Source organism: Myotis myotis, unplaced genomic scaffold (assembly GCF_014108235.1).
Source record: "Myotis myotis isolate mMyoMyo1 unplaced genomic scaffold, mMyoMyo1.p scaffold_m19_p_27, whole genome shotgun sequence".
Taxonomy (NCBI): Eukaryota; Metazoa; Chordata; class Mammalia; order Chiroptera; family Vespertilionidae; genus Myotis; species Myotis myotis.
The window spans coordinates 1,334,205-1,353,067 of NW_023416332.1; the positions used below are offsets into that span (position 1 = coordinate 1,334,205).

Sequence of the window (18,863 nt, forward strand, 5' to 3'; positions counted from 1 at the left end):
ATCTTCCCGACCGGTGACGGTGACGGTGACGTGGTAGATGGTGGCACCATGGCTCACCGGCCCGCCTGCCAGGCCCACCCCGCTCTCCGTGCTTTATGGGTTTACCTCCCAATCAAGTCTGCAGACTTGATGTTCTTAGCTTCATCCCCTTCGTCCAGAGAGGGCAAGGCCCCGGCCCAAGGCAACCCAGCAAGGAGGAGGCAAGCCCAGGTGCAGGGGCCTGACTAGAGGGGAAGGTGTGGTTGGTGCTTACGGAGACCTCCCCGCCATCCTGGGACCCCCACCTGATGGGCGGGGGAGGGGGCTCCTGAGGGAGGATTAAGCACAGGAGATGGAGAGGGAGCGGGCACAGCAGGGCACCCTCCCCTCCCCCCTCCCCCACCCTCCCGGCCGCTGAAGCTGCAGGTTTGAGACTGAACTTGGAATCAACAGTGAATGATGGGGTGATGGAGTCACGGTGTTGCTATTTATAACAGGCCAGGCCCCTCTTTCCCTCCTCCTTCTCCCCTGGCCAGGAGTGTTCCTAATCACCCCTAATCCTCCTGCCCACCTCCCCCAGGAGAGGGGGGCCGCAGGCAGAGGCATCCTGGGACCCTAACGAGAACCAGATGTGGTTGTGGGGAGGAGAGACCCTCCCGTGCCAGGGGCCGGGTGGACGGAGGAGGGAGGAGGGAGCCCCTGGGGCAGGACGGGGTGGGGGTGGGCCCGTGGGTCGGAGACAAGATTGAGGTTTGGGGGTTGGTGGGCCTCCTGAGGAACAATGACCCCACATGTCTCCTTTGCTGGGAGCCCTTGAGGCCCGCCTGGTTTGCTCCCGCACAGCCTGCCCGGCCTAAGGGGTCCAGCTACAGGCCATGCCCCCAGCCTGCCCCACGAACCACATTGCGGATTTCTAACCAAACATTCCAGGAGGACAGGGGTGGGGGGAATGGGGGGGGGTTGGGTTGGGATTCCTGAGACTGGGGCGGAGCCCCCAGGAACCCAGGAGGAAGGCAGGGCCCCTGGGCACTCTTGGGGGTCCCCTCCCCCACGGCTCCCAAAATAGCCCTGGAATATTGCTGAGCCAGCAGCAGATACCTGTCAGCAGGAAGCCTCGCGTCCTGCTCATCTGCAGGACCTCCCCGGGAGGCCGAGGCCGCCCCGGTCCCACGGCCAGAACATGGTACCACCAGCTCACAGCAGCACCCCGCCTCCCGCTTCTCCAACCACAGCCACGGCCCATGCTCGCGGCCCAAGGCCTGGCTAGCTAGGCCCCTGCCTGCCCACAGCCTCCTCTCCTGCCCAGCTTCCTCCCTGCAACTCTCCATGGTCCTGCCCTCCATGTTCCTGCCCATTCTGCCCCGGACAAACATCCCGCCGCCCCTGCCCCGCACATCAGGCCCTTTACGCGAGCTCCAGGGAGCCCCCTCCTAGCGCTCTCCCGGCTGGGCTTAAACGTCAGTCCCTCCGGGAGCCCGCTCTGCCTCTCCCATCCTCCTGAGCCGTGCCCCCTTTCTCCTTGCTCACCAGGCCCTTTGCTCTCCTGCCTGGCGCAGACATCACAGGCGGGCACGAGCCTGCCCGCTCCCACAGCTCTCACCCACGGCGTGGCCACCGTGCCCAACGCCACCACACACTTTACACGACTCATCCTTCATTCGCAGGTGGTTTTCTTGTTCTCCATTTTACAGATGGGGAACCGGAGGCCCAGGAAGGGGGCCTGTCCTGTCTGGATCCACGTAGCTAAGCCTTCAGCAGGCACTCAATCAACATGCACGGGATGGCCGAGCAAAGTGGCCAGCAGGACCCCGGAGCCAGGCCTCTCTGGGTCTGGAGCCCTCCGCCCGGCAGGCCGCACTGTAGTCAGAAGCCAGGGCTAGACAGGGCCCCTCCAGGTACCGTCTCTGCCCTGCTGAGCTGTGCACCCCAGATGCTTCTCATTAATTCGGTCCTTTATTACCTGCTTTTAACAGGATCCAGACACTGCCCCTTCCCAGGAGGCTGGGCCCGGGCTGCGGGAAGGAGCCCCCTCCCTCCACGCCCCTCCCTCCTTTAAGGCCACTCAGCTGGGCAGACGGGGACTTGAAGGGCCATGAGCCAGGTGCGGGATGAGGGTGCCTGGGGGCCCAGGTGGTCCTCCGCCCTGGACCCCTCCCTTCTCCCCTCCTCGTGCTCATGCCCACCCCCTCCCCACCAGCTGTGGCCACTGGCTGAGTCTCGGCCATTGTCCTGGGGGACGGGGAGGGTGGGGACCCGGCACAGTGGGTGGCTTGTGCCCTGCCCACACCCTCCCCCCTGCCCGTCAATGGGGCACTTGTCAATTCATGCCCCAAACATGGCGGAAATCCCGTCAGCCACGTGGCTGTGGGCAGGGCAGGCCAGGGCCTAAGGACGCTGGCCAGGCCGAGCTCACCTGAACCCCTGGCCCACAGGGCACGTGGCCCAAGCCTGTGCCCCCACTGTGCTGAGTGTTCGCCCCGGGGCTGGAGTCTGAGGGGCACCCTGGCCCCAAGCAGTGGCAGGAGGTCAGGGTGGTAGTGGACAGGAGACTGCCCACCTGGGCACCCCATGATGCCCTACGGGGCCCGTGGGGTCAGAGAGGCCTGTCTGCCAATGTAGCACCGCCCCCCCCCCCGCACCCCCTCCCCCCCGCTGTGCGGCCTCAGCAAGCGCCTGTCCTGGGCCGGCTTCCTTGTCTATCAGAGCAGCAGGGCCCAGCGCCTTCAGGGAGAGGGTGGGGGCGCCTACCCCAGGAGGCCGTTCCTCACTCAGCGGGCAGTGCTGTCTCCATCTCTCTCAGGACCCCATCTCCTTTCCTGCCCCGCTGTCTCACTGCCCCCCATGCCGCTCCCCTTTGCTGTAAATTGGCTCCAAGGAGCCTCAGAGGGACCCTGCCCCTTCTCCCGAGCCCCTCTGAGGCCTGGCCAGCACCATGCTGCTATGCACGACAGTCCCGCCGCCAGGCCCTGGTGCTAGCCATCCCGCCACAGGTCAGCCTGCCTGCCCCTGCAACCTCTCCCCAATCACCCCAGTTACAGAGGCTCCCAGGGCTATGGCTCATCTCCCAGGATTGACTGAGCTCATCAACCTGTCCCCAACCAGTTCACACCGGGACAGGGCACAGTGGTCTCCCACCTCCCTTGGTTTGGATTTGCTATCTCTATTAATACGATCTACGATTACTGTGATAACTGCTGGCTGTCCCCTGTGGCCAGTTTTCTCACTTAACATGCCTTCAGGTCAGACCCTTGATCTTGTAAGCCAGGCTTTCATCCCTGCAGCAGATCCCATTAACCTGGGGCTGAAGGACAAGGATGTAGCTCTTGAGCCACTGCCAGCAGGTCCTTAAATCGAAGCCACAGTTGTCTCTGTTCCCTCTCCACTTCTTGTTAAAAACGCAGAAGATTCCCGAGTTCTGCAGAGACCAGCCTCCTCCGGGGAACCTGCAGTCTCTGGCTACCCCTGGGATTCAGCTGTGTCCTCCTCCAGGCGCCACACGGACCCCAGGCTGAACTCACAGCCCCAGATGCCCCCAAGCCAGGTCCAACGGAACTGAGCCCACCGCTGCGACCTGTTCTTAGGGAACCCGCCTTAGTCCCAGGGGCCCCTGCTCTGCTCTGGGGATCCCCAGCCCTTAGCGCCCCATGATGCCCCAAGGGGCCCTTGGAGTCCCCAGGGCTGCGTTAGTTCCTGCCTGAGGCCCCCAGCCCTCTCCCACAGGGGCCATGACGGACAGGCCACACAGGTGGGATAGAGACCCTGCAGCATGGGGTAGGGGCAGGTCTCCATCCGTATCCCACACGCATGTGTGCGCACAAGGGCGTACTCCCAGCCAGTTATCCTCCGGCACGCACATGATTTTGTACATACGAACACACACATATACACGGTGGCACACCCCTCCCATACTGACACACACATGTCCACACCCCAGCATGCTCCATACGTGCTCATTCATCCCAACAACTATTTACTGAGCATCTGCCATGTGCCAGGGACAGCAGGAAACAAGATGAACAAGACCTGCCCCCGTGGAGCTGACATTCCGGAGGCAGAGCCACATGACAGGTCAGCAAAGTCCATAGCGTTTTAGAAGGTGACAGAGGCTACGAGCAAACAAAGCCGGGAGAGGGGCTGGGGCCCGGAGAGCGGGGAGAAACTAGTTCTAAGTAGGAAGGTCAGGGCAGGCCTCGCTGAGCAAAGATGTAAAGGAGGTGAGCCACAGGGATATCTGGGAGGAGCATTCCAGGTGTGGGAGCCAGTGCAAAGGCCCTGGGGCACGAGCATGCTTGTGTATGTTCACATCTCAGCACTCGGCACAGGCGTGTACACGCGTGCACACAAGTGCACACGGACCCAAAGGCAGGCCCAGGCCAACACACCTCCCCGTCGGGTCCAGCTGGAACCAGTTCTAAATGAGCAAACTCAGTGTCAAGACCCCCAAGTGCCCTGACAAAGGCAGCCCCTGCAGGCTGGCAGGGCAGGGCAGGGGATGGGGATCGCCCTCCTCCCACCCCAGGCCCCAGGCCCCACGAGGGAGGCCCGCAGAGGGAGACGAGCACAGGGGCCTGAGAGATGAAGACGGGAGGGAGCGAAGGCCCCGGAGGGAGGGCGGGCCTCAAACTCCGCAGGGAGATGGAGGCTGTGGTGATGCATTGTGGGGGCTAGGGGGACCTCGGTCCGATGGAGGAACTTTTCCACTGATGCGGCCTGGAGGAGGGGGCCAGGGTTCCCTGGAGCCCCCGGCCCATAGTCCAGGCCAGTGGGGACCCGGGCCTGGGTTTTGCCCTTCCTTCCCTCCCTATTCCAGGCCTTGGCACTCCTGGGGTCTCACTGTTTATATCATACAACCTTGACCTTCTGAGCGAGGGGCCCAGAGGGTGAGGGGCGGGCAGAAGCCACCAGCACAGCCATCAGCGCTGACCAGGACCCTTGGCATGGGCACGCTGTGCCTCGCTCCAGGCTGGCACCCACTGTGAGTGGTTTCAGGTCAGGAGACCCAGGACCTGTCCCAGCTCCGCGGTGGCCACCCCGCATGAGCCGGACACGTCACCTTTCTCTCTGCCTCAGCCACCCTCTTGGAAATGAGGGGACCCACCAGCACCTCCACTGAGCTCCAGGGTTCCTGGGAAACAACATGTGAAAACCTCGGGCCTGTGGGGCAGGTAAAGACAAAGGGCAGGTCTCCATCCGCATCCCCTTGTCAAGCCCCTCCCCCTGGCCCGCCTGCCCACCCCCAAGCTCCAAATCTCTGAGGTGAAGGGTCCGGTGGGCCCCACTGGAGGTGCCAGGAGCCAGGAGCCAGGAGCAGGCACCAGGACCAGGCAGGGCCAGACCCATCCGGGAGCATGGGCAACAAGGCCGAACCGTCTCCTCCTCGTTAGAAAAAGCAGCCCAGAGAGGGCAAGGGGCTTTCCCAAGGCACACAGCGCCCGCCAAAGGCCCCAGCCCACCCTGTGGACCAATACATCCTCCAAGGGAGCCTGCCTGTGGGACCGCACACGCAATCCAGCCCGACATTGTGGAGCCTTACTCTGCCAGGCACTGTCCTAGGCCCCGCACAGGCCCCGTTTACCCAATCAGAACCCTGAGAGGCAGACGCTGGGACCACAACTGCACTCCCATTTCACAGAGGAGAAAATGGAGGCACAAAGAGGTGCAGAGATATGCCCACGGTGAGCAGACCCCGCAGCACACCCAGTGAGAGCTCAGACCATTACCTTATCCGACCCCCGCCCCAACCCAGGGGCTACCCCCATGCACTGGCAGCAGGGGCTGGAGACTTTGGGGTGGGAGAGGAGGCCCCCCCTATACACACCCGGCTGGGGGGGGGGGGTGCACTGAGGCCCAGAGGAGGGAGTGAGGAGGAGGAAGGTGGAAAGAAAGGGCAGGCGGCTGGTGGGGCGGGGCCGTCCCGTTAATGATTCAGTTAATGATTTCTGCTCCTCCTTATCGGGAGGGCAAAGTCCAAGGGCAGCAGCCAATCAGGGGCCCCGTTGGGCTGTTACCCAGCAGCCTCTGCTGTCAGGGCCCCCCAAGTCCTGTAAGCCCTTGGGAGCCAGGGAGCGGGGGCCAGGTGCCCAGGAGGAGGCCATTCTGCCCAGAGCGGCCGGTCTTTCTCGCAAACAGCCTGCGTGGCCCCGTCTAAGACCCGGGACCCTCCGCCAGGCCCCAGACTCCGGAGAGGGCCAGGGCCAGCAGGGGGGCACGGCGGCTGCTCTCCCCTAGGCCCTCCTGGAGGGCTGCTTCCTGGGGTGCCCCCACCCCGCCTTTGTTCACACAGCCATTGTTGCTTCCCTGAGAACACTTCCTGCCCCCCCCGCCCCCCGCCCCCGCCATGGTGCTGGGTGTGGGGGACAGGGGATGAGTCAGGCCCCCCCCTTTCCCCTCCAGCTGCACTCAGGACCCAGGGAGGTGGGGCTGGGACAGGAGTCTCCCCCCCCCCCCCCCCGGGGCCCTGGATGGGCCTAGGAGGCAGCTCATCTCATCTCCTTGAGTCAGGGGTTTGGCCGCCTCCCTCTCCACCTGCTCCTGGGGCTGCAGTACCACCCATCACCCCCCACCCAGCTCAGCCCCAGCCTCCCGTCCAGGCGGGGTCCTCTCCTACGGTCACAGGTGGTCTCCCTGAGGCCTCCTCCTGCCTTCTGGAGGCAGAGGTGCCGGTCCCCATAGAAGGGCCACCCTCCTTCCCCCACGGCCCTGGCGGCAGGGGAGAGAGCAGGGGCTGGTGTCAGCTCTGCCTAACACAGGCCACCCCCCTTCTGTTGGCCCCTGGGAAAGGGGGGACAGTGCCAGCCCCCACCCCAGGGCTGGGTGAAGGGTGGCTCTCCAACCAGGATCCCGGTGCTCTGGGGGACTGCGGAGGGGGCAGGGTGGGGGCCCTGTCTCCAGTCTAGATATCTCATCAAGAGGACAAAGGCAAAAAAAAAAAAAAAAAAGCGTCTGTCTTTGTTTGTCGGCTAAAAAGAATCCCATGGGAAGTCCCATCGCTGGTCCAACGCACCTGCCCGCGCCAGGAGGGGACCTGAGGCCCGGGAGGAGGAGTCACAGGCCAAGCGCCGCAGCGGGTCTGCAAAGAGGGAAAGCACTCAGCTCCCACCTCCAGGGGCTGCGTGGAGGCCCCAGCCTCTCAGAAGTTCCCCTCGGTCTCTAAGGCTCCCCCACACCCGCCTGCTCTCAGGGGGCCCAAGCCCACGCGCCCCTAAAGTCAGGGCCAGCCCCTCCCCCTCCCACGCTCCTTCCTGGGCTGAGACAAGGCCCATCAGAGCTGAAGGTACCATCAGCTCCGTGCCACCCGCTCCTGTCCTGCAGGTGGGGAAAGGGGCCCAGAGAGGGCGAGGGTTCCGCACAAGGTCACACAGCTCTGGGTGGCCGAGCCTTCACCAGAACCTCTAAGGTCCTACTGGGGTCTCCGGCGCTGCCTTGCCCCGGTCCCTAACCAGGTTCTGGGAGTTCAAGGCTCCAGCCGGTCAGCCCTGTTACCTGCTGGGAGCCAGTGCATCCCGCCCCGAGGGTCCTCTCGCTGCCGGCCTGTGGGCGACTGCAGCCTCCCTCAGGGGATTAGCAGGGTGGTCACGGGGGCCCAGCTGTACCAGCCTCGAGGGGCCGCCCTGCCCCAGCCTCCCACCCGAGGCCCAAAGGGCCTTAGCCCTCAGCCCACCACCCCCGGGCGGGCACAGCTGGGCCCACCACACGGGCAGGACCAGGACGTACGCCTGATGTGCCTAGAGAGTGGGCCATGCCCGACGCGGGGGCCGATGCTCCCCAGAGCAGAAGGCACAGACCCTGCCCCTATACCCACTGTCCAGGGAGAGGCCACGGCCGCGCGGGGACCAGGGAGAACTCAGGTGTCCCAGCCCCGAGTGCGGGCACACATTGTTCCCACACACTCAGAACACGGCACAGGCGCAGAAGCACAGCTCCCATCCCCCCCCACTTCCATCCGTACACCCAGGCCCCACCGCGCCCCGGAGCTCCCTAACACCCACGCTGCGTCCACACACCACTGCCCACCTGAGCCCCTGCAGGGCCGTCCCCTCCCGCGTGGCCCCGGAGACCCCTGCCCTCAGCGCCCACCCCACCTTCCCGGTCTCGGCCTCTGGGAACACTCCAGCCCGGCTCCCTGGGCCCTCCCCACGGGCAGCCCACACCACCCTGCTCCCCACAGACATTCTTGAGTCTCCTCTTATCTCTCTGGAGGGAGCAGCGCAGCCTCCCGCCAGGCAGCCGCATGGCTGAGCCGTGGCGTCAGCCCCCACCCCCACCCCCCACCCAAAGCCAGGAGGGAAGGTTTGGCTCAGGAGCCGGGGAGCCAGGCCAGCCGGCCCATCCCTCCGCCAGGGCCCCGGGGCGTGGGGGTATCTGCAGGAAGCAAGGGGGCTTGGCCCACGGGCACTAGCAGGCTCAGGGCACCCCCAAAAGCGTACCCTCCAAGCCAGGACTAGTCTCCTCTCCCTGCCCCCCAGGAACCCCCACCCCCATAGAGCCCCCCGAAGGCTCCTAAAGGGTGAACAGTGTCTGGGGAGAACGAGAACCCCTGGGGCTGATGGGGGGCTGGCCGCCCAGGACTCTCAAGGGCCCAGCGCCTCCATTTACTCCAGTGAAACTGATGGCGTGGGGGCCAGGGGTGTCGGAGCGCCCAGCATCCCCGCAGGGGAGGCCTGAGGCCTGGGGTGCCCTTGCCTGGCCTGCTCAGCAAGCAGGAGGGGGCAGAGGCTGCCGCCCCCAAGTCACCAGAGGGAGAAACGGAGGCAGAGAAGGGCCGTCTTTTCTCCCTCATGGGGGCCTGGGATCTGGGCACTGGGTTTGAAACTGGGGTCCTGATTCCAGGCCCTGTGGCCCAGTGGCCTAGTGGCCCCAGCACAGTGCCCCCTGGGTCACCCCTGCCTCCCGGGGGCAGGTTCACACCCATGGAAGTTTCTGGATCGCTGAGTTCTGGGTTCTGAATGCGCAGAGGGGCAGGGTGTAGGCTTAGGGACCAGGGAGAGGGTCTGGCCAGATGCTCTGTGAGGGTCTGAGCCGCAGGGTGGGCTGGGACATGCCAGCCTGCACCTCGGCCGCCCCACCCATCGGCCCCATCCCTCTAGAACCCAGCACCCCGGAGGGGCAGAGCCCTGGGGGAGGGGCAGGCTGCCCTGGAAACGGAGGGGAGGGGCAGATGCACGAGACCTCCAAGGCCATTGTGTGGGGGCGGGGGTAGGAGAAATACTGTAAGGTGTGTGTAGACCCCAGCCCTGGGAGGGTCCTGACAGGGTCAAGGTGAGGGGTGGGGTCAGAGCGGCAAAGCTCCAGGGACAAGGGAGGAGGGGGGTGCAACAGAGTCCTGAGGAGCCTGGGGGGCTGGGGGGGGGGGCGGCTGGCAGGATGCAGGTCACAGCTTTGGGAGGGTCTCCGCGTGGAAGGGGCTGGCATTAGGGGACACCAACTCAGGGGGTCCCAGCCCAAGGAGGGCATTCTGGGGTGGGGGGGGCCCAGCCCACTGCGGATGCTGGGGAAGGGGTCCCAGCCCCAAGCAGCAGAGGGGGAGCTGCTTCGAGGGGACCTGCAGCCTTGGGGGAGGGAGCATCCTTGCAGAAGGGGGTGGCCGTCTTGAAGGGGGTCCCAGACTCAAGGGAGGAGGTGGGAAGGTCCCTGGGGTCTGGGCACGGGGGTGATGTGTGTGTGTGTGGTGGGGGCAACCCGAAAGGCGCACCAGTGGGCGCGTCTCTGGGCCATGGTCCCGGCCTCTGGGGGAACGCTAGGGGTTGGGGGGCCAGCCTGAGACATGGAAGATTCCAGCAAGTGTTCTGGGGGTCCCGGCCTGGGGGAGGCTCCAGAGAAGCACAGTAGGGGGTCCCCAGACTCTGGGTTGGAGGTATCTGAATTTGGGGGGGGGGTTAGGGGGTGCTGCAGGCACGCAGGAGGACCGAGCATGGAAGGGGACACAACTCCAAACTCCAAAGAAGTTGTGTGTTGGGGAGGGGGGGCCGGGAGCCGGGAGCCCAGCTCAGTGGAGGTGGCCAGTGACCTGCAGGGGGCCCAGCCTGGATGAGGCGTCCGGGGTTCCCAGAGGTGAAGGCACAGCCGGGGTCCCGTCCCCGGGGAGGTCCGAGGGGGTTCCCGGCGCGAGGTGGGGCGCCCCGCCGCGCCGGTCCCTCACCTTCGAAGAAGCGCTGCAGCGCCTCCGTCTCGTCCACCACCTCCATGGCCGCCGCCCGCGCGCGCTCCGCCGGCCCCGCTACAGCCCGGCCCGGGGGCGCGGCATCCCGGCTCGGCTCCCGCTGCCGCTGCGGTCCCGCCGGCCGCTGCCCGCTCGTCCCCCGTCCCGCGCGGCCCTGGCCCGGCCCCCGCCCGCCCCGCGCGCCCGGTGCGCCCCGCCCGCCGCGCTCTGCGCCCCCTGCCGGCCGGCCCGCGCCGCAGCCCCCGGGACGGGACGGGACGGGACGGGACGCGCGGCTCCGCAGGCGGCGCCGAGGGGTCCTTCCCGGGAGGGGGTGGCGGGGCGCCCTGGCCTCGCGGGGGAACGGGAGGGCGCGCGGGCTGGGCTGGGGTCGCCGTGGCTGGGGCTGTCAGCGGCCGCTCCCTGCCCCGCAGTCCTCGCCCTCCCCTCGGACGGGGGGAGGGGGGGGCGGGGGGTAGGGGTGGGGGGCGGGGATCGCAGGATTCTGAACCAGGTTTTCAGAACCAAACCTCGGAGACACCCCCCCATTTCCTCTCCTCACCCCAGATCGGCAGTAATGGCCTCAGCAGGGTTCGCGGCCCAAGCAGACCCTGTGCTGTGCGCCTTAGAGATGAGGGAACCGAGGCGCAGTGACAGCAAGCCCCATGCGAGGGGGCGCCGTGGGTGCCATTCCCTGTGATGACGGAAGTGTTCCCCCGTGCTGGCCGGTGTGGTAGCCACTAGCCGCATGTGGCCGCTGGGCACGTGAGATGTGGCTACTTGGGTGGCTGAGGAACTGACGTTTCTGTTCTGTTTCATTGTAACAGGTTCAGGTCTAAGTAGTCCTGAGTGGCTGCAGGATTGGACGGCACCGGTCTAAGCCAGTGGTCGGCAAACCCCGGCTCGCGAGCCACATGCGGCTCTTTGGCCCCTGGAGTGTGGCTCTTCCACAAAATTCCACGTGCGGGCGCCCACGTACAGTGGGATTGAAACCTCGTGGCCCATGCGCGGAAGTCGGTTTTTGGAAAGGAGATGGACGAAACAAGTGTACAAGACGGGTGTGGATGGGAGAGTTGGAAGGGGTCGACCTCGGCGAACGTACCTCAATCAGATGGAGGACGTTTTTAGCAAAGGCCGGCTTAGGAGGACCCTAATTAAGTTCATAACAATGTACCTACCTATATAGTTTAAGTTTAAAAAATTTGGCTCTCAAAAGAAATTTCAATCGTTGTCCTGTTGATATTTGGCTCTGTTGACTAATGAGTTTGCCGACCACTGCTCTAAGCGTTTCAGGGTGATGAGGTCAACGCCAGCGTTGAGAGCCGGACCCTGGCGACCCTGGGAGCTGCCCTCTGTCACTGCTGCCCCGTGTGGTAGGGTGCGGCCGGAGGGTTTACCTCCCGGGGAGTCCTAGGTAAACCCGCCTCTCTCATCCCCTCCCTCCACCTTTGGGTGCCTCATCTCTCCTGCCTACTGCACAGCCCCCCTCCTCACGGATCCCCACAACCCCTCCAGATCACCTTTTAAAAACGTAAATCAGGTCATGTCACTCCTTTGCCAAAACCCGTGGTTTCCCTCTGCACTCAGAACAATAGCGAACCCTCTCGCCCTGCTTCCCAAGGCCTCGTCGGGTCTGCCCCCGCCTGCACCCCTGACCTCGGGGCCTGCTTTTCTCTCCGGTGCTCACTAAGTCACGGCCGCCAAGGCCTCCTCGCCAACACTCACACCTGCCGCGGGGGCTGGGCACATGCTGTTCCAGCTCCCCATCATGCTTGTCCCCGCATGGCTGGCTCTTTCTCAGCAGTCGGGTCTCAGCTCCCACATCACCCGTCTGACACCCTGCCTCCAGCAGTTGCCCCTGGCAGGCCTTTCCTTCTCGCTGTGAGAGTTTTATTGAGTGTTTGTTCTTGCTCTAGGTGGGAAGCCCTGTGAGGGGGAGGGATTGTTCTGGCTTAATCGTTGCTGTAGCTTCGGCACCAAGCACATACCTGGCATACAGCAGATGCTCAACAGATATGTGTTGAATGAGTGAACAACGACATTTTCGTTTAAAATATATATTTTTATTGATTTCAGAGAGGAAGGGGGAGGGAGAGGCAGACAGACACATCAGTGATGAGAGAGAATCATGGATGGGCTGCCTCCTGCACGCCCCTGGGACCGAGCCTGCAACCCGGGCCTGTGCCCTGACCGGGAATCGAACCGTGACCTCCTGGTTCACAGGCCGACGCTCAGCCACTGAACCAACCGTGCCTGCCCGGCTGGACAACAGCATTTTCAAACTTCGAAATCCTCGACCCCCGGGGCCTCGGAAGCCGGGACTCCTGAATCTCAGAGCCAGCGAATCATGTCGCCGCGGAAGGGCTCCGCTCCGCTCGCAGCCTCTCGGGCTCTGCAAGTCCGAGCTGAAAACCGTCCCATCTCACCGCCCTGCCACACGGCGAGACGGAAGCTGCGGCCCGAGGCTGGGAGGACCTGGCGCAGGTCCGGGTGCCAGCCAAGCCAGCCTGGAGCTCTCGGCTCTGCCAGCCGGTGGCCCCCAGAGCAGGAGAGTGGGGACGAGCCGGGCCGCCCGGAGGGGCTGGGGTGAGAGCCTGGACGCTGCTCCCACCGAGGCTGACCGTCCACCCCCCGCCCCCCATCCCTGCCTCAGTGACCAGCCAGGGGGGAGGGGCGGCCGGTGCCTGAGCCCCAGATGTGGCCCAGTCAGCAGGCCCCTGGTGGCCACCGAGGAGGGTCAATGCCATGACAGTTCTGGGGCTGGGGGAGGGGCGCCCAGGCAGCGGGTGCCTCACAATGAGGTTTTGTCCCGGGGGCGCAGGCTGTTGCGCTTACATATATAGAACGGGTTTGCTGGCGGCCCCAGCTGTGTGTGCGCTCCCCCCGCAGGGCAGGCTGCGGGGGGAGGGCCACACTGAGGCGCCTATTCTTTGCCCGCTGATACACCCCCCCAGAGGTCTCTCTGCCGCTGCAGCCTCCCTGAAGACAATGGTTACTCTCCGCTCTGCCTCTCCCCCAGGCTCTCCCCCACCCTGCAGGCTGGCCTGCGGGCGAAGTAGACACCCAGCTACGCCCTGCGATTTTAAAAAATGAACTTGTATTAGGAGTTGCCGGACCAACCGGAAAACCAGCCTCTTCATAAGCCGCCCCCACCCCCAGGCCCTGCGGTCCCATCCCGCGTGGCCCAGCGTGTCCGTCAAAGGGCCGTCCCCTGACCTGAGCCGGGCCGCTGTCTTGGTCATCAGGGGCGGGGTACGGGGAGACGCGTGTGTTTTATTCCCAGCACCCACCTGCTGAGGCTGGGATACTGTCTCCGGTAGCCCTGAGGTGGGATGGGGCAGGATGGAGCCTCCCGTTAATCCCGTGGCTGCTGGCCTGGCTAGGGGTTCAGGCCCTGCCATCTCCCCCGACTCCATGAGGCCACTAAGCAACTGTCCAGGGATTTCAGCTCTGGGCTTGGGAAAAGGGGTGGCTGGAATGACTCAGATTTGAGGGCTCGGTCAAGAGTTAAAGCTACCATCTCCCAACTCACCCAGCTGGGGCAGAGCGGGGGGCGGGGAAGGGGGGCAGGCCAGTGGCTGGGGCTCGTGAGGGCACCCGAGAGAGCCTTGCATCCTTGCATGGATGAGGGGCCCATCCATGGAGAGGAGTCCCCACCTGCACCCGCTCCCCACCCAGCCACAGTGAGTGAGGGACCCAGAAGTCAGCCGAGGCCCAGTCGATGCGCTGTCCCTGGTGGCCGGCTCCGCCATCCTCCAAGGCCTGCCTTCCGGTCCGTAGAAACCTCATCTGTAAACCAGCCCCTTACTCCCGCCTCACAGTGCAGGCCAAGGACCAGGGAAGTGATCGATAAATGGTACTTTCGACGATTCCAGGTCCGGCTGCAGCATCCAGTGCTGGCCTGCCCCCATCAGTAGGGCCAGGAGGAGGCAGCCGACAGAAGGCAGCCCTGGGAGAGGGAGGCGGGGACTTAAGGTTAATGAGTAACCAGCTGGAGGCCAGCCCAGGAGAGGGTGGGGCTCAGTCCACTGGCCAGGCCTCCCTCCCACAGGCCTCCTGGCCTCCATGGGCCCTACAGCCCTGGCCTCCTCCCATTGGACAGAGGAAGCCCAAAGGTGGTGAGCTGGAACACAGACAGCCAGTGAGGCCAGGGGCACGGCCTCCCTTGACTAGGGTGAGAGGGCACACCTGGGTCTGGGGCCCTTAAGCTCTCGCGCACCTTCCTCCCAGGTGAGACCATTTGAGTGTCCGGAGTGGGCACTGGGAGGCAGCGTGCCTCCTCCAGATCCTCCCAGAATAGCCCCTCTCGAGACCCCTCCCTATGCCACACTCTGCTGTGTGACCCAGGGCAAGTCACAGAACCTCTCTGGCCCCCAGTTGCTTCTGCCCCACTAATGGAAGAGGCTCATTTTACAAACCAAATGAGACCACGGGGTGGGAAGAACCTCTGAAAACCATTAGGTGAGGGTGGAGGCCAGCGTCCTAGGCTGGGAGGTCTGGGTCCTGGGTCCAGGCCTGACCTTACCACCTGAGTGACCTTGAGCAGGTCTCTGCCCTTCTCTAGCCTTAGCTTCCTCTTGTGCTCAGGGGCTTGAGTGACACAGGCACTGTTCTACCCTCTGCCCGCCCCCGCCCCCACCACCAAGTAGGGTCACTCTGGGCTCAAGGGTCAGGGTAGGAGGGTGCACAGTGTAAGGAAAAGGAGAAGGTCAAGGTGGGGTCAAAGCTTGGCTGGGTCAGTGCCGGGCCCAACTGCCCCTGGAGGTGGGACCGACTGGAGGAGCAGCGCCACCTGGTGTGTGGAGCGGGCAGGACGGGACCTGGGGCTGGCAGGAGGCCAAGGCGCCTCCCCTCCGGGTCCTGCAGCTGCTCCCCAGGCCCTACTGTCCCGCAGCCAGGATGGCCGGTTCCCTGGACCCGGCCAGGGACTTTGCACGCGCCCGGGGGAGCCATCAGAAAAGACTTCCAGGGGCCCCTGCGTACCTGGATGTGGGGGGGGGGGGGGGGAGTGGAGTCCCTGTCCCTTGCCCTAGCTCTCAGCCCTGGGGGGAGGGGGTGGCACCAGCCTGGCCCCAGACTCCTCTTCCCACGGGGTCAGACAGGCCGCTGGCACCATCTCACAGGGCAGGGCCTGCCTTCAAACAGGGCTCCAAGCCCTCTGGTCTCTCGGCCGGCCGCTCAGTGCGGTCCTGGATCAGGGCTTGGGCAGCAGCGAGGGCCACATGTCCCCCCTCCCCGCCCCCTGCCGCTGGCCTCAGCCACAACCCCCCCCCCCCAACTGCTAGGCAGAGAGGTCACGCAGGCAGCCAGCGTGCTTCTACATCCAGTTTATACACAGTCTATACAATGTACAGAGCCCTGTATATACAGATATATTTATAGAATAGGCTATATTAATTCGTCTTTCCTTTGTACAGCAATATTAGTTTGGATCTTTCATACATTAAGTACAAAAAAAGTCACGGGAGAATGGCACGTAGAGTGCGTGTGCGGGGGGGGGGGGGGGCGGCTGCTCGCTATCGATTGCATATGGAGGTCAGCGGCCAACAACGCCCCCGGAGGGAGGTCAGGCCAGCGCACGGCCGGGAGAGCTTGTGCTGCGGGTTTGGGGGACAGAGTGGGGGTCAAGCTGAGCCGAGCTGGGCTGAGGGGGGTGGCTCAGACCCCCCGAGTGTGATGTGGGAGGAGGGCAGAGACACGCGGCAGGCCACCCGTGGGGGGGGGGCAGGGTAGGGGTGGGCTGGCCCCGGAGCGTCCAGGGCTGAGTCCAAGTCTGCCCCGGCCCCAAGCCTGTAACCCTGTGTGGCTGCAGCCTTGGGGGGGGAGCCTGTCCCTGATGGCTCAGTCCTGGGCACGGGTGGGCGCCACGCCCCTTAGAGGTCTCGGGCCCACCTCGGCGGAGGAGGAGCGGAAAGGCCAGACCGAAAGGCTCCCTGCCATTGGCCAGGGTGCTCGTGGGAATGTTACTCTGATTTCTGATTGGTCTGCTTTTGCACTCGCAGGGCCACTGATTCGTCTTGCTTCTGCGCTGGGCCCAGGCTATGCCAGCAGCGGGCCTTCAGCAGGGCAGGGGCTGGGAGCCTGGCGAGGAGTGGGAGTCACAGAGTGAGGGAGGCCCAGCTCCCTCCAGGTCTCTGTTCCCCTCGGTCAGGGCGGGCAGGGTCGGGGCCAGTCCCGGCTGTGAGTGGGGTCAGGGTCATGGCACAGGCCCAAGGTACCAGTGATCATGGGATGGGGAGCCAAGCGGACGGGAGGCCACGGTGGGGCCGGGGTCGGGTGTGGGGGAGGGTTATGCCTCCGGGGAGACGAAGGCACAGGGATGCTCGGCGCCTTGGCACGTATGTTTTCCAAATCAGGGGTCTGAGCAGCAGGTGAGACCAGGAGAACAGGTGACGTCCAAAACTGAGCTCACCCTGTGTCCCGGCCACATCACGGTCACTGGCTGCCTTCTTGGCAGGTGGGGGAGGGGCGGCAGGCAGGCGGGTGGGCACCCCCGCGGCCCCTCCCTCAGGAACGGCACGTGCCCATGCACATGCACCCACGTGCCCCACGCGAGCATGCACAGCCCCCCACTCAGCCTCTGGGAGAAGGCCTGGTCTCCACCTCCCCTGCGTCCTCAACCCGAGGGGAGGAAGCGCTCAAGGGGGGGTGGGGGGCTGTGGAGGCCCCAGGCCACGCCAGGCCAGCCCCACAGCCCCTGACCCAGCAGCGAGCCGGATGCCACCGGGCCCCACTCTTGGTCCCACTTTCTGTCAACGGGCCAGTGAGGAGGGGCGAGGGGAGTGGAAGTGTTTGGTTTCAGATCCGAGGGCCTGGGCTTCTGAGGCTTGGGGGGCAGTGATGTGGAGGGGCTGCATGGGACCCTCAAAGGAAGAGGGGATGGGGGTACCCCTTCCCCCCAGGGCACTAGCTCAGCAGCCGGGTGGTCCCAGCTGTGCCCTCCATCCTTCGAATGACCAGGACCCCCGGGGTGGAGACGAGCTGGGAGGTAAGGAACAGGCGGGCAGGCCTGGGTGCCCAAGACCCATCGACAGAGGGGTCAGTGTGAGGGACATGAGTAGAGGAGGGGCGGTCCTAACCCCACCTCCTCCAGGCCCCTGCCCTGCCCAGAGGGGCCACTGAACACATGACTGAGGAGGGGGGGCTTGCAAGCCCAGGACACACCCTGAGCCCCGCCCAGCAGCTTCTGTAAACATACACAGCACTGCAGGCCCCCGTGGGGGTCACCCAGGGGCTGGCCAGCAGGCACCAGATCTGGGGGGTGGCCAGGACAGATGCCGGCCTGGACCACAGATGAGAATATGTGGGGAAGGGCAGCCAGAGGGCAGTGAAGGGAGTCAGGATGCCACTGCCTGTCCTGGAGTAGGGGTGCCAGGAGGCCTGGGGGGCAGATGGCAGGGCCCCGGGCTCTTCCCCACTCCTCACCCCTCGCCTGTCTGGAGAGCCCAGCTGCCAGCTGCCTTGGCTCTGGGGGTCCTAGGCTGAGGTAGGGACACGGACCCCCAGCTCAGCAGCTGTGCCCAGGCCTGAGGCTGCACTGGCCCCTGGGGCCTCTCCTCAAAGCTGCCAGGACCTGGGGCAGCCGCCTGGAGCCCTGGGGGAGCTGCCTGAAGCCGGAGGGGCCACCGGCTCTGGCACAGGCGCCGGTGCAGTTGCTCCGGGGCTAGCGCGCCGAGATGGCCAGGTCCTCCTGCGCGCCGGCCGCGCCGGGCAGGCTGGGAGTCCGGATCTTGTCCAGGCAGTCCTGGCTGCTGAGGCTCGTGGGCGTCAGGTCCATGAGCTCCCCCGAGGAGCTGAGCGGGAAGGAGGGCGACAGCGAGATGCCCGAGGAGGGGTCGGCCGAGCCCGCAAAGCGCCGCGGGGGCTTGGGCACCAGGTTGGGCTCGAACTGGGCTCGGAGCAGGATCTCCTGCTGGCTGGGGGACTTGGGGCCCTCGGCGTAGTCGCTGGTGGGGCTCTCGGGCACCACCATGCAGTACAGGTCCTGGAAGGAGCTGCTCTTGCTGTCCAGGTTGAAGAGGCTGTCGATGAACTCCGCGAACTCCAGCACCTGCGGGCTGGGCGAGTCCCCCAGGCGCCCGTTGTGCAGCGCCAGCTCTCCGCGGGGCGCCCCCCTGCCGCCCCCCTCCTCCTCCCCCCGCTCGTGGGCCTCCACGCTGGGGGGCCGCTCGGGGGTGGCGCCCCCGCTGCCCGGGGCGGCCTCCAGGGGCTGCGTGTCCTGGGAGTGCTTGGACAGGGAGTCGGCGGCCAGCAGCTCGGTGCGGGAGCTCAGCGACGGGTTCTCCTCGGGGATGGCGGGGTCGATGTAGAAGAGGTGGCCCTCGTCGCGCTCCAGCACGGCGTGCAGGCTGGGCGAGCCGCGGATGCTGCGGAAGCCGGAGGAGCGGCGCGAGTCGAAGCTGTACAGGGACTCCGTGTCCGACAGGCTCTCCATGGTGGCCAGCGGCGCCCGCCGCGCCTGCAGCTCGGCCGCCAGCCGCTCCTGCGTGGACAGCAGCAGCAGCTCCACGGGGTCCTGGCGGGCGGCCGCGGCCGCAGCCACGGGGGACAGCAGCCGCCCCTCTGAGAAGCCCTCCAGGCTCATCTCCGACTGGGACTTGCTTCTGCAGAGGGCAGGGCAGGGAGGGGCAAGACTCAGGAGGGGTGCAGAGGCTGACCCTCAGCTCCCTGGCCGGAGGGAGCCTGGGGAGGGGCAGAGGGGCAAGTTCATTTAGCCGCCGTTGAACCGTTAGGGGCAGGGACCCTT

General features: G+C 65.4%; 2 protein-coding genes across 4 annotated transcripts in view; both read right to left on the bottom strand.

Moving 5' to 3' along the window:
- Positions 1-10,274, bottom strand: part of MYRF (myelin regulatory factor) — a 31,005-nt gene extending 20,731 nt beyond the window's left edge. The window contains exon 1 of the mRNA XM_036295874.1: positions 10,118-10,274. Coding sequence (XP_036151767.1) covers positions 10,118-10,163 — 46 coding nt within the window. The 5' untranslated portion in view covers positions 10,164-10,274. The remainder of the gene's footprint in view (positions 1-10,117) is intronic.
- Positions 10,275-15,429: 5,155 nt separating this feature from the next.
- DAGLA (diacylglycerol lipase alpha) overlaps positions 15,430-18,863 on the bottom strand; it is a 59,097-nt gene continuing 55,663 nt past the window's right edge. For all 3 annotated transcript variants that reach the window (XM_036295876.1, XM_036295875.1, XM_036295878.1), the window contains one exon: positions 15,430-18,720. In XM_036295876.1, coding sequence (XP_036151769.1) covers positions 17,781-18,720 — 940 coding nt within the window. In that variant the 3' untranslated portion in view covers positions 15,430-17,780. The remainder of the gene's footprint in view (positions 18,721-18,863) is intronic.